The sequence below is a fragment of the Neovison vison genome, chromosome 4 (genome assembly GCF_020171115.1).
Source record: "Neovison vison isolate M4711 chromosome 4, ASM_NN_V1, whole genome shotgun sequence".
Taxonomy (NCBI): Eukaryota; Metazoa; Chordata; class Mammalia; order Carnivora; family Mustelidae; genus Neogale; species Neogale vison.
The window spans coordinates 190,513,941-190,527,469 of record NC_058094.1 but is presented as its reverse complement, the minus strand read 5'-3'; the positions used below and the strand labels follow the sequence as shown (position 1 = coordinate 190,527,469).

General features: G+C 43.9%; 1 protein-coding gene across 8 annotated transcripts in view; it reads left to right on the top strand.

The window, feature by feature from the left end:
• ELMO1 (engulfment and cell motility 1) overlaps positions 1 to 13,529 on the top strand; it is a 526,031-nt gene that overhangs the window by 494,456 nt on the left and 18,046 nt on the right. For all 8 annotated transcript variants that reach the window (XM_044246376.1, XM_044246377.1, XM_044246379.1 and 5 more), the window contains one exon: positions 8,284 to 8,391. In XM_044246376.1, coding sequence (XP_044102311.1) covers positions 8,284 to 8,391 — 108 coding nt within the window. The remainder of the gene's footprint in view (positions 1 to 8,283; positions 8,392 to 13,529) is intronic.

The window sequence follows — 13,529 nt, the reverse complement described above, 5'->3', positions numbered from 1 at the left end:
AACCAGGAACAAATGTAAGCGGTAGCAAGTCTATGAAGAAAAACATATGGCCCAGGAGAAACTCCAGCAGATGTTTTTGAAAACCAGTGGACTCTGTCCTCAGACGCAGAGCTCAGCCACTAATGACAAACATAATTTCGTATTTATGCCGAGCCCATCCCCCTGGCCATTTACTTTAATAGCTTTGTGCTGAATGTTGAGTAAATTCAAATGATTTCAAGTATTACGGTTAAAAATCATATTAAGGAACTTCCAAAGGCAGAACTTCCTTGAGAAATGAAAGTGTCGGTTGTTCCCAGAGGATGGCAATCTATGGCACTGAACTTCAAAAGGGGCCTCGGGGGAGAGGACAATGGGCAGAATAATAATAATAAGAGCTGAGTTCCAGCTGGGACTGAGAAAGGCTTGTGCTGGGAGAGCAGTGGAAGGAGGAGTTTCTTCCTTTCTCACCTCATTCCTTGCATGGGTCATTGTGATCAGGGCAAATGCTTTTCCAGAAGATAGTATGGCATGGTGGTAAAGACAAGAGCCCTGGGGCCACATGAAATAGGTGCACTCCTGCCTCTCCCCCTGACCAGTTGTGTGACTGTGGGCAGTCTCCCCATCAGAAATGGGATAACAATACCTATGACCTAAAGTCAGTGTAAGGAGGGAAACTGATCATGAACGTAGCTCTCAGAAAGCCCCAACAAAGTGTAGTGGCTACTCTTCTAGGAGATTGTGCCGGAAAAGAGCAATGAGCTAGGAGTGAATGGACTTGGCTCTAGGCTTCACAACTCTTAAGTGACCAACAGAATGCCTTCAGGCAGACACATGACCTCTCTGGGTTACAATTTCCCATATAATAAGTGAGAGAATTGGACTAGATGATCTCTTAGCTCAGTTAGCCAGATAGTCGATTCTATGCTTGATCTCTTCATCGCCTTTGGAAAAATCAATAGTCAGGACATACTGCTCCCGTAAGATGATTTATCAAGATTTTATTTACTTGGCCTTGGGCAAAGAACATGGAAGTGGGAGAAGGAGGGGGGAGATGGCACATGGATACCTACCATCCAACATCTCCACTGATGTCCAGTTGGAATCCTCTAGATCGTAATTCAAAGAACTCAACTTAACGTTCCAGTCTATTTTACCACAAGTCTCCCCTTTCTAGTCTGACATGGATAAGATACTACTAGAGTAATTCTGTTTCCAGATATAATAATGACAGTCTTTTGGCTAAAGAAGTATTAGTCCATAATTTGCAAATTTTTCCCATTTTTTAAAAAGGAATTACCTAATGAACAAAAAACTATTAGCACCTAGATTATAAATTTATTAGTTAAGCTCCCTAGGGAGCCTGACCATCTGTGTTTAATGCAAAATCATCCTTTGGGTGCAGAAAGGAAAGCCTTTTGGTGTTGTGCAAGTGGATTTAAAATCTGGTGACTAGATCTGTGTGCATAAAAGTAGGGATTCAAAGCCAACTGTGATGAAATTGGTTTCCTATCACCCCATCGAAACATTCCACTTAGATTTACACAGATTAATGAGGACATGATGTAAAATCATTTTTTAGAAAAGATTTTATTTATTAATTTGAGAGAGACAGTGAAGGAGAGCATGAGCAGGGGAAAGGGCAGAGGGAGAAGCAGGCTCCCCCGCTGAGCAGGGAGCCCGACACAGGGTTCCATCCCAGGACCCTGAGATCATGACCTGCGCCGAAGGCAGACACTGAACTGACTGAGCCGCACAGATGCCCTCGTAAAATCACTTTAATCCCTTCCAAGAGGTGCACTTCCACAGGAGCTCTCAGAAGGGAACAGCCACGTGCCCTCCCAGGGTAGAGAGCAAGTACACTGGGAAGGAATGCCGGCCACCCTCCGTTTAAACTTGTTCAACAGTGAGTCATGTACAGAAGAGCCGATTTAAGTATTAGCTGTACGGGGGATGAGCGGAAGGAGATTCCCATGCCCCAGAACCAGAAAGCGGGGAGCAGACAGAGTCTTTTGCCACACCACATTTGGCTAGAAGATCCGAGTTCATACTGACCCATCATTCTGCCCTCCTCCCGCACAGCTCTGCTACTTGTTTAGACTGATGTGGACATTCGCAAATCTGGGTTTCTAGGAATTCTGGCCACATTAGAACTTGGAGGCAGTAAGTCACGTGAGACCCCTCCAACGGCATTCAAGCCCCCGCTTCCCCGCTCGCTAGCTCTCTGGCCATCGGCCGCCTACTAGATCTCTCTATGTTCCTATTTCCTCATCTGTCAAATGATGTCCATTGAATGTAAGGGTTCAACAAAATCCTGCATTTATGGCACTCAGTACAGTGCTTTTGCACACTGTCAAACATACCTTAGTAATATTTAGCATGAATTTTAGCTTGTAGATCCTCAGAGTATAGGTTTTTAAATGCAGGTGGGAGAGTGGCAAAGGAGGTTACGTACCAACCTCACCCCATTCTGTTCCCAGCACAGAGTACCTAAGGCTTCTGCCCAGACTCCTTCACAGTGACATAGAGTAACCTTGCTTCTGGGTCCCCTGGGCTTCTGCAGGACTGAATTCAGATGAAATTCTACAAGTGGACTATGGTAGGGCCATTATTTCCATCGTGAGAATCTGGGGGATCAGGAACTGCTCCCTATTTTCCTTATATCTCAGAGATTACAGACTTTCAGAATGCTTTGTGTTGAACAGTCTTGATAAGAGCCCAAGGTAACACACTGGAGAGTCTTTACAAGAAATGATAGCATGAAATTTTTGCTTCTCATTGAAAACATTGTCCATTTTCTTGGCCAGCGTCCCTTCTCTAAGCACTAACATGACAAACTTAATTTGGAACTCGGATGTGAGCAAAGCCTGGCCCCAAGCAACTGGCTTGCTTCCTTCCTGCTGCCAGGGGTGATCTACCTTACCTTGGTCTCTTCATGCACTCAGAAAACCTAGAGCCGAGGGTAGAGTCAGGCAAAGTAACCAGATGGACCCTTGTTAGGAACAGGCTGTTTCTTCCTCTATGCTTGATTGAAATTTTCATTTAATATTTAATTAAACCTTATCATAGCTCATTTTGGAGGGCAGGGCACATGTTGCATGGAGCACTGGGTGTGGTGCATAAACAATGAATTCTGGAACACTGAGAAGAAATTTTTAAAAATTAATTAATTAATTAAAAGCTTAAATATATTTAAATATTTAATTAAAATATTTTCAGAGGAAGAAAATCCAGTTGATTTTCAGGGACAGCGCACTTTCCAGTACCTCAAAATAAGATATTCTATATACATTTTACTCAGATAATAATTAACATTACTTAACAAAAGAAGAATAGGGATCCCTAAGGTTCTTACAGCTTGGCCAAGGACGCTTAGCTCATGTGTGAGGACCTAGTGGGGAGCCCAGGTCTGTATGATTCCAAAGTAGCAGTTAGGCTAAACCATCTTTAAAAGGATTTGGGGCTCTAGACTCATCTTCTGTTGGGAAAGGAAGCAGCAGATTGCAGGGAGCCAGAATTCGGAATCAGAACACCATCTCTCGTTCTAAAGATTATCCAATGAAATGAGGAAAATTGGGAAGGCAGAATGGCCTCTGTCTTTGTCTATACTCCTTGTCTTCCTTTACTGGACCAACAGAGCAATCTGGTATCTCATCATCTCAGAGAAGACATTTCCCATTAAAAACATTGCTGGGTCCCTCTTGTTTTATGACTTGGAAAGCTTCAAGCTTATGCAGGAAAAAGACCTAAATACGCTTAAGATATTGCACATATTAGGTTAACCTGGAAAGCTCCAAAATCCAAATGCAAGTGCCCTAAGATTTTACCTTAGTAAAGGCCCCCTGCTTTCCAAACACGAGACTCTAAGGGCCCCCTGGGTCAACAGCTACCTGCCAAGGGGGGTTTTGCACCCAAGACAAAAATGTCCCCCTTAGACTCCGGCAGAGCCGATGAACACTCCATTCTTGCTGTGCCCTGTGCCTCACTGACTCACCCAACATTTCCCACTCAACAATGGTAGCTGTTATCCAGCTTGCTCGGCCCCCTGGCGTCCTGCTGGCCAGCCCCAAATGTGTCTCCAGACTTGATGCTGAGGACTAATGATCAGTCGTACTGTTGGAGATAGCTACCTATGGTTTATTTATTTGAAATTAAATAAAATTTAAAACTTCATTTCTTACTATTGGATAAGTATCTGTGGAGTATTTCTGTCATTGCAGAAAGTTCTATCAAACAGAGCTGTAAGAATTACAATTGTCAGCGGTTATTAGCTCCGTAATGATCTATGTGACACTGGGAATAGCTTTAATCAGCCCTGGAGACCTTCTTACCAGGCTTGTGAGCTCTGAAGCCAGCTTTTCTCTCTGATCCTGCACACACACACACACACACACACGTGCACACGCTTGCCTGCACGCCCATCCTCGTGCACTCGTACGGAGACAGACCGAGACAGCGAAGCACAAAACTGTCTCCATCTTGTCAGTTTTTGAATTTGGGGAATGAAGAAATGGCTATTAACATGCTAACACTCGTAATTGACTGAAAGACCCTTATATTAACTCCTGCTTATTCTTTAAGTGCTAGTAAACAATCTTTGATAATGTTCTCCCTGCTTCCTGCTAATTGCTTTTAGTGACACAATCCACTCATTCATTGCCCAGAGGGATTGAGGAACTAGTAACACCATGCTGGGTTTCGAAAAGAAATACACATTTTTCTTACCCTAAAAGAAACTGCAAATCAAACTGCTGCTGCTGGCTGCCACGGAAATTGTCTCATGCAACGAGCCAGCGCCTTTTGTTGCTGGGAGCTAGCTGTCCTCTACCGCAGCCCCCCGTTTGAGACAGACATGCACAAGTTACGATGCTGCTAAACCCTCCCAGAGCTAATGACTCCAGCCTTTATCCCGAAGAAGATACTGTCATGGTATCCACCCATCTGCTTAGGAGTCAAAACAGCCTCCCTGAGACCTCCCAGCCCTGTCTCCAGTCTACCCACGACTTCCCGTTTGATGGGGAGGAAGGAACAAAGCCATCACTTCCATTAATGACGTCTGGATCTTTTTGCTCTCTCCCACTGTAGCAGTAGCCTGAGAAAGAGAAACTCCTAGAGGACAGGAGAAGGGTTAGACAGAAGGAGGAGGAAATTCCGTCAGCCGGGTGCTAGATATTGTCGTGGCAGGGTTCTGGGAGGCCTTTTGTGTCTCTTTTCCGTGAACATCTACCGCAATGTTGTGAAGATGATGGTTGCTTTGCCTCCAGATAGATAGCCACCATCCTCTCGTAGTCTCTGGCTGGAAGAATGCACACCCTCCCTGTTCCTACTTTTCCCTGCAGTATAGTCAGAATTGTTGAGTCCATGGGCCTATTTCCCAAGTCTGGGAAACAAGGGTGTCCGCCATGTTTCTCTCAGTTGCCACCAAAAACCAAGGGAGCTCCTCATCCTTGAACTTCTTGGCTCTGTCCCTCAGGTCTGCTTGTCACCCTGATGACTTTTCGCCGTACCCAGTAGAGTGCTGTGTGCCGTGTAGGCACTCTGCAGATATTCACTGCATAAGGAAATGTCCCTTGAAAGCATACGCAGCAGAAATTTTTGAAGTCTTACAAAAGAATATAAATTGTGCATCTTACTTCACAGCATATCTGTTTGTACCACTTAAATTTTGTGATGCTCCCCAGTGTCCTGAGAATGGATGATCTTTGATGGCGTCATATTGGCCCTTGGGCTTTAGGTTACTACCATTACCCATAGAGCTTTTCCCACCTTACGTAGTTAGGGATCCCTGTAAAGAACAGCTTGGGCCCTTACTCAGAATAAGACCAGCATGTCCCAGTACAAGGAAGATCTTCCTTGCTGGTTTTCTGCGACGCTTCGCTTAGCTAATAATCCCAGTATAATAATCCCAAGGTATCAGGAAAAGGAAGCTACATAGTAAAGCTCTCCAGGGGGCTTTGTGCAATCTCTGCAGTCCATCTAGATGAGGTGGAAAGCTCCCCTTAGGGAGGAGGAACTGTCACGGCCTGTCATGCAGGCCCCCCCCAAGAGCACTGTGGGTGCTCATGGCCAAAGTCCTGCCTGCTCCTTTGGACTTCACAGTTCCTATTGTGAATCACGAGTCTGATTCTCAAATGTGTTCGCCTCCTGGAGATCTGGTGATCACATGTTTGCCTAATTGAAATGACTGTCGAGTATTCAGGGAGTAACTTTATTTTCTCCCTTTGAAATAGTCTCCCAGGAAAGGGACATGTGTTGTATGTATAGATATAACATAATTTTTTAAATTGAGCAATGCCAGATGTTTCCCTAGCCACCAAACAACTTTTCCTTTCCTCTCCAGTTTTTCCAGCAGACTTCAGATTCTCTTTAAATTATATGGATTGCCATATTCTGACGACATTCAAGAATTCCCAAGCCCAAGCCCTATTTATAGATGAGGAAGATGGGAATTACAGAGGCATATTGCTTTTGTGGATCAAGTTTCGGCGTTTTCTTTGTTCATTGTGTGGCTTTTATTTCCATTTTTAACACTTTCTTTTCTATTTAAAGAGCCCTAGTTAAGACATAAGTTTTGCAGTAAAGGCAATTTTAGATAGGAAACCACTTTACTTACAGTGTTAATGGAGCACCTTCTAATCAGAGTAGTTTCAAAACAATACATTTATAGACACAGTAATGAGGTGACTTGACCAAGGCCACCATGTTCCCCAACTACATAACTGCACAGACATCCTTACATATCATACATAGATGCTTTCAAGGTCATACATTCTCTGGGTCTTAAGCATTCTGGCCAAGTACCTTTGGGTCCTCGTTTATCAATTTAGCCAACACCAATTGTGTTACTCCTATGTGCCAGGCACTGTGCCAAGGGGTTGGGACAGTGCCATTATGAAGACAGGGGCCATCATTAGAGAGCCCTGACTTCTCTACACTGTCCGAGCTCATGAGTATCCTGAGTCCTCTTCCATCAGTAATTGTTCAGAGTACACCTGCTAGGGCAAATTGCTTACCTGGAGTTTGTGACAAATAATGAGAAATACCAAGATGCATCACATGGGGGCACCCAAAATCAAGGAAGATGCTAGGGCAGCTAATAGGATGGGGACAGCCCTGATAGCAGTAGTAACCAGAGAGGGCTTCCCGGAGGAGGAGACATCTAAGCACCACCTTGCTTGAGAACTTCACGAATATTGCTGTTACAATTTAAGTTCCTTATCTATAAAAAGTGCTTTTTGCCTCCTTCTTCCTTCCTCACAGGCTTATTCAGATATTTCTTATTACATTGGAATGCAGAGCAGGTTAAGTTGAGGGAGTTATTTATAAGAATGACTCATGATGTACTGTATGGTGACTAACATAACATAATAAAAAAAATTAAAAGAAAAGAATGACTCTTAAAGCCCTAGTCATGCCTATTTCTTTGTTTTTGTCGTAATTTTTAAATTTTTTAAATTTTTTTTTAGTTTCAGGTGTATACCATAGTGACTTGATACTTAAATATATTACAAAAAGGTCACCACAATAAATGTATCTACCATCCATCACCATACAAAATTGTTACCAAGTTACTGATTATATTCCCTATGCTATGCATTACATTCCCATGTCTTATTCATTTTATAAATGGAAGATTGCACCTCTTAATCCCCTTCTAGTCATGCCTATTTAGAGAACTAAACTCTAGGAATCAGAGAGGAGACCGTCATGAATATCCTTGTCCTTTGGATAAATCCCTGAGTTATTTGGATGATTTCCTCATGAAGTCTACCCCTTGTGTCTGGCACTAGAATCCTAACAATTCGTTTGTGGATTAATTTGTGTGTATTAGCCCCAGGGGTGGGGGTCTGGTACACCAACTAAGATATGGCACACAATCATGTCAACTGTCTTATCCTCAGAGAAGAATGTGGAAGCAGGAGAAAACCAAGAAAGCTGTTTTTTCTGCATCTCCCTCCCCACTTTTGCCAGGCTTATGTGGACAAGGGATAATTCCCATAGTCATTACAGATACTGATGAAATAACCCTCTGGAAACCACCCCTGCAGAAAAAACCTGGTGCCGTTATTCCTGAAGGGTTTAATAATCTCCTCAGTGATTAGCAGGACAGTGCTAACTAAAGATCAAAATCAAAAGGGGACTTACTGCCCAGGGCTCTAAAATTCATTCCTTCCTGAAGACCTAAAATCAAATGCATTGCTTGTTCTTCCAGGCAAGACTCTTAGGAAATAAAGATGTCGATAGTTTTGGAAATCAGAATCACTTACCTTACAAATTGTGTGTGTGTGTGTTTTTCCCCCTCAGACAAATTTTGGTACTGTCGACTTTCACCCAACCACAAGGTCCTACACTATGGAGACTTGGAAGAGAGTCCTCAGGGAGAAGTGCCCCACGATTCCTTGCAGGACAAACGTAAGTGGCTCTCTTACATAGGAAGATTGAATTTGGGTAGTTGGTTTTGCTTCCTGAAACACTTAGAAATATCTATGCTCCATTACATTCTATTGTCAGCTAACTATTCCCCGAAATACTTATTATTATTTGTATTTATTTGCTGTTTCTGTGTGATGTTTTAACCTGTGTGTTTCGAAGAGCCAGTAATTTGCTAATTATTTTAGCCCGACATCAAGCCAGGTTCCAGGTTTTTAGACAGGAATAAGTGTACAAATTAAACCAGGTATTATAGAAACATTAAAATACACGAGGGTGATGAATTAATTTGGAAGAGAAATGAGATAAAATGAACATAACCTCAGAGGATATCCCAGGTAGAGAAACCAAAGAGTGAGAAAACAAATAAAAACACTTTCAGAGAGCCTTCAAAAGTCACATTGACCCTGCATGAGTCATATAAGTGTGTCCCAGATGGAATCCTTACCGCCCCCCCCCCAAAGCCTCAGTGCCTTCCTGCTCATCACCTCAGGGCCCACAGAAGTCAGCTCTGGATTGACTTCCTTGCAGCCCACAGCCATCAAAGGCAGTAAGTCACCACAAGTGAGAAATTCCTGATCTATTCAGACTCTGCACTGACATATGAGGTGGACAGCTGGAACATTCTCTCTTCCTCCAGCTTCAAAATGGAACAATCTGGTTTTCGTAGAGTCCTTTAGTTCAGAAAGCACTCTTGTTTGCTGTCACAGGAGCACTGCTTCCCCAGCCCATATTACTGGCTCCGTTAGTGGGAGGAGCAGGAAATCTGAAAGGCACAGGTGCAGAGTCTGGGGCCGTGTCTGTGTATCCCTACCGTGGCAGCATTCCCAGCATCTGCCCATAATGAGGACCCTCCCTTCAGGTCTCAGAAAGCCTTCCCCATTCCACAATGGACAAACTGGACCAGTGGTTCTGAGGGTGCTCCTTGGACCACGAGCAGCATCTTACTAGATGCTGAAACTTACTAGAAATGCAGATTCTCCAGCCTCATTACTAGTCCTCCTGAATCAGAAACTGGGAAAGAGGCCAGCAATCTCCGTCTTTACAGACTCTCCAGGCAATTCTGATACTTACTCAAAATGAGTACCCCTGAGCTAGACACTGACTGCTACTCTTCTTTTTATGATGATTTCTGAAAGTTGGCTTCACCAGTGAGTAAATATTTTAGAAGAACCAGAAAAAGTGATTTGATGGTAGCTTGACAACTTTTAATTTTGGCCAAAAAAAAAAAAAAAGTCTATTAAAAAGTGAGATCTAACTAAAATTTAATATCACATTCCTTTCATTAAAAAAGGGGGGCTCTTGATCATGAAAAACAACAAGAAAGACCTGAAGGACCTAATCTTGGAATATAGGACAATCCCATATACTAAATTAAATTAGCTTTATTAAAAACTCACAGCTGTGTCTTTATTTTCCTCTGTTTGCTATTAACTGCTGAAAACTCACTGGTGAAACCTCCCTCGTGAACTTGGAATTGTCCAGAGGCCAGCAGTTTGGAATCGCTGCTCTACAGTGGTAAAAGGAAGAGTTAAACATTGCTGTTGCTCAAGGCAACCAGAAGTACTATACAAAGTCTTCCATAGTCTCCTTCTTAACCTGATCAGGAAATAGGGAAAGTGGTGTGGGAAGAACACACACACACACACACACACACACACACATAGCTTAATTAATTTTTTTTTTCCCACGTGGGCCAGCGAATTTGCTCTCCCACTCACTGGACATATTATTTATCCCCATATTTTTAGGGATATAATCCTCTTCTCAGTCCACAGATAGACATTTGATTGGCATCATTTGCAGGTTTTATATGCAGCACTCCCCTTCTAGCTGGTTCTGTTGCTTAGGAGATTGGTAGCCTTGCTCCTGGAGAAGGTCAAGGCCCAGACAGCTCGTGAGCCTTGTAGGGGCAATTCCTGGGCTTGCCGGCAGGGTGAAAGTAACTAGCTATAAACCTGGAGAGCCGAAGCCAGGGAGAACCAGCTCGTCAGGGTGGTCGTGGAAGTGCAAGGTCAGAGCTGCAAATCTCTGAGCAGCTTTTGCTGGTGACCACGGAGTGATGCTGGTTCTGGGAAGGGGTTACAGTGGTCCCTTCTGATGATGGCTCCAAAAACTCTAGCCTGCCCCTTCCTCTGCAGCCTTTGAAACTCAGTACTTCAGAGTTCAAAACAACTGCTCCGTGAACAGCTTACCCATTGCAGGATAAACCAGGACTGCGTACCTGTATAGGTGTATGCATGTGGAAGGGTGTGTGTGTGTGTGTGTGTATGTGTGTGTGTGTTGGTGAGATTGTATCTTTATGCACATGGGAGCCAGGTAGAGCATGTATTCATGTAAAGAAGTAAAATGGACCTGATATGCGCCTGGGATGAGCAGGCCCCTGCTTAGGAAACTCAAGTTGACTGCCTCAGACCTGCCCTTGGTTTGCATTTAATTCCAATTCTGCATTCTGCCCATCTTCTTATAGCCCTTAGAAGTCATAAACTTCGTTCCACTAGAAAAATGAAATGTTCCTTTAATTAATACCAAGTGCTATCACTCTTGCCATGTACGGTTGCCCTCTCCTGAGATCACGGGGGAAATTGTCTTCCGCCCCTTGAGTTAATCAGTGCTGAATATTGAGATATTGATGAATCAAAGAGTGTAATTGAATCTTCTTAATGCAGAGAGGATGAGTGGAGATTGAGGGCCTCTCCTTAGCTGTCGTCACCCCTAAAGGTTTAGGAAATCTCTTCTCGTATTATTCCTGTTTGTCAGGAGATACCACCCCACATCCCCGTCTCTACGTTTACGGGCTCTCATCACCCGCACTAGCCAATAGACTCCGCAGCTTTCCAGCCGTGCCCCAGGCCCCTCAGCGCTGCCCTTTGAAAGAATCCAGGCCAGAGCTCCTCTCCCACATCAAAGGGGACAGGGAGGAGAAGGCTCATCCCCTCACAAGGCGATTAAGTCTATTACAGATGATGAGAGGAACAGCTGAGACAGCAAAGCAAAGTGGGCAGTTTGGGTCACGGAAGCACGCTGAATAGTTCAGGTCCCTCAATCCAAAGAGACAATTAACTTTGATTATCGATAACGAAAATAATTGTGATCAACATTTATTGAGTGCTTACTGTATGCCAGGCGCTGTTCTAAGAGCTGTACATAAATTACCCTCTCACCAACTTAGAGAGGTAGACATCATTGCCCTTCTTTTACAGATAAGGAAACTGAGGTACAGAAAATTTCAAACAACCTGTTCAGGGTCCCGTGGCTAGTAAACAGTAGAGCAGAGATCTCTGCGCCCATCCAGCTCCGTAGCCGTGGCTTTTACCCACGACCCTGCACAGCCTAGATGAAAAGCCAACCATGATCCTGCTCTGGCCTTAGGACGTCGTTCTCTGAGCAACTCTGACGAAGCTGATGCTTGAGTTCTCCATTGCAGACGAGGAAGGTTAGGCTCCCAGCACTTCAGCCCAAAGTGGAACAGATCCAGTGGTCGATCTAGAATTCAAAGCCAGCTCAGGACACCGGCCCCTCCCACTGCTCTGTGCTGCCAAATTAGAGATCTGATTCTTCACTGATTGTGGAGGGATAGGCTCTGCCCGACCCCCCTCTGTGTGGCCACTCTCAGGAGCCTCTATGGAGCTGTGTATACAGCAAGTGCTCATGGCTCACTAGCTACTTCCTGGGGTGGTTTCTGCGTCAGGTTGGCTCCCAGCAGTGAAAACTAACACTATTTGGTGGTCACTCTTCCTTTTTCCCTTGTATTTTTGTTTTAAATCACAGTTGCTGTGCTTTCCACAGATATTAGCCACCAAAGAGTTTCCTGGAGTATCAAAAGTGATCACCACATCCAGGGCTGTGTGCAGCATGATTTGGGGTGCTGACACCTTCCACACATAGGGAGAAGCCATGACCAAGCTAGAGAGCGTAGAGTAGAAGAAAAAACTGTCCCAGCTCTGGCCCCCACTAACTATCATTAGTTAGTGCATTGCATTGCACTAACTAATGCATTATGCATAATGCATTATGCATTGCACTAACTAATTATGGCATTGCATAATTTACTTCCTGTCTTTGGGCCTCAGTCTTCCCTTCGGTAAAATGGTAGTATTGAATGAGATTGTCTCAGTCTGGCTCAAACTGAGAAAAGGATTGGAAGAAATAAGACCATGCCCCAAGCATTTAGAGTGGGGTGGAGTGTGCTGGCAGGGCCCCTTTTATTTCTCCTATCTCTGGGCACCGCTTCTTTATACTGCTCCCACATTTAAAAAAAAAAAAAAAAGCCTATTGGAAACCCTCGCCTGACTTTGAAGGAGTCAGGAGCCCTCTCTTGCCTCCTCAGAGTGTAGATTCAAGAGACATGAGTCTGATTCTGCTCATGGGAATAGAAAGGACAGCGTTCTAGCCTTTCTGACTCCTAATCTTCCAGTGCATCTGGAGACAAACTATGCAAAGAGCAACCTTTAAAAGCCAGACTGTATTTTTAGAATTTTGTGTTTCCTCTTAGCCACAGTCCTGGGAATAATACAGCAACTTGTCTCCTTGACAGGGGACAATATGTATTTAAAAAAAAAAAAAAAAAAACAGAGTATGTACTGCCAGGAGCCCAGTGGAAAAGTGCCTTTTCTCCCTGAAGCCATCTCATTAGAGATTCTGAAGACTACTCCCACCATCGACTTTTGTGTTCCTCTTGTCCGGTTCCATATGATGGGTTTTCAAAGCCAAAGGGTAACTTAGTATTTATAGACTGTGGAAACTCTTTCTAGTTCGTTGACTGTGTTATATATGATACAACAAAAGACTTTTTCTGCAAGGTACTTGTGACTCAAACTCCATCTGAAGCTCGAGAAGGCTTCTGAATGGGTAGGTTATCTCTTCCGCAAATTCACTTCAGTGCTGGAGGCCCAATTTGAAAAGTAAACCCAGTCAACCCCAGTTTCCCAGAGTGCCCAAATGTCCCCTCCTGGACTTGTGAATAGGCAATCCCATTGGCCACTGAGGGGAATAGGGCTGATTATTGGTTATAAAAAATGGATTTAAGAAGAGTTGAAGTCTGTGAAGGGTTGTGGTCAAAAGGAGGTCCAGGAATTATAGGGTTAGAGTTAGGGTTAGGCTTAGAGGCAGGAAAGGCA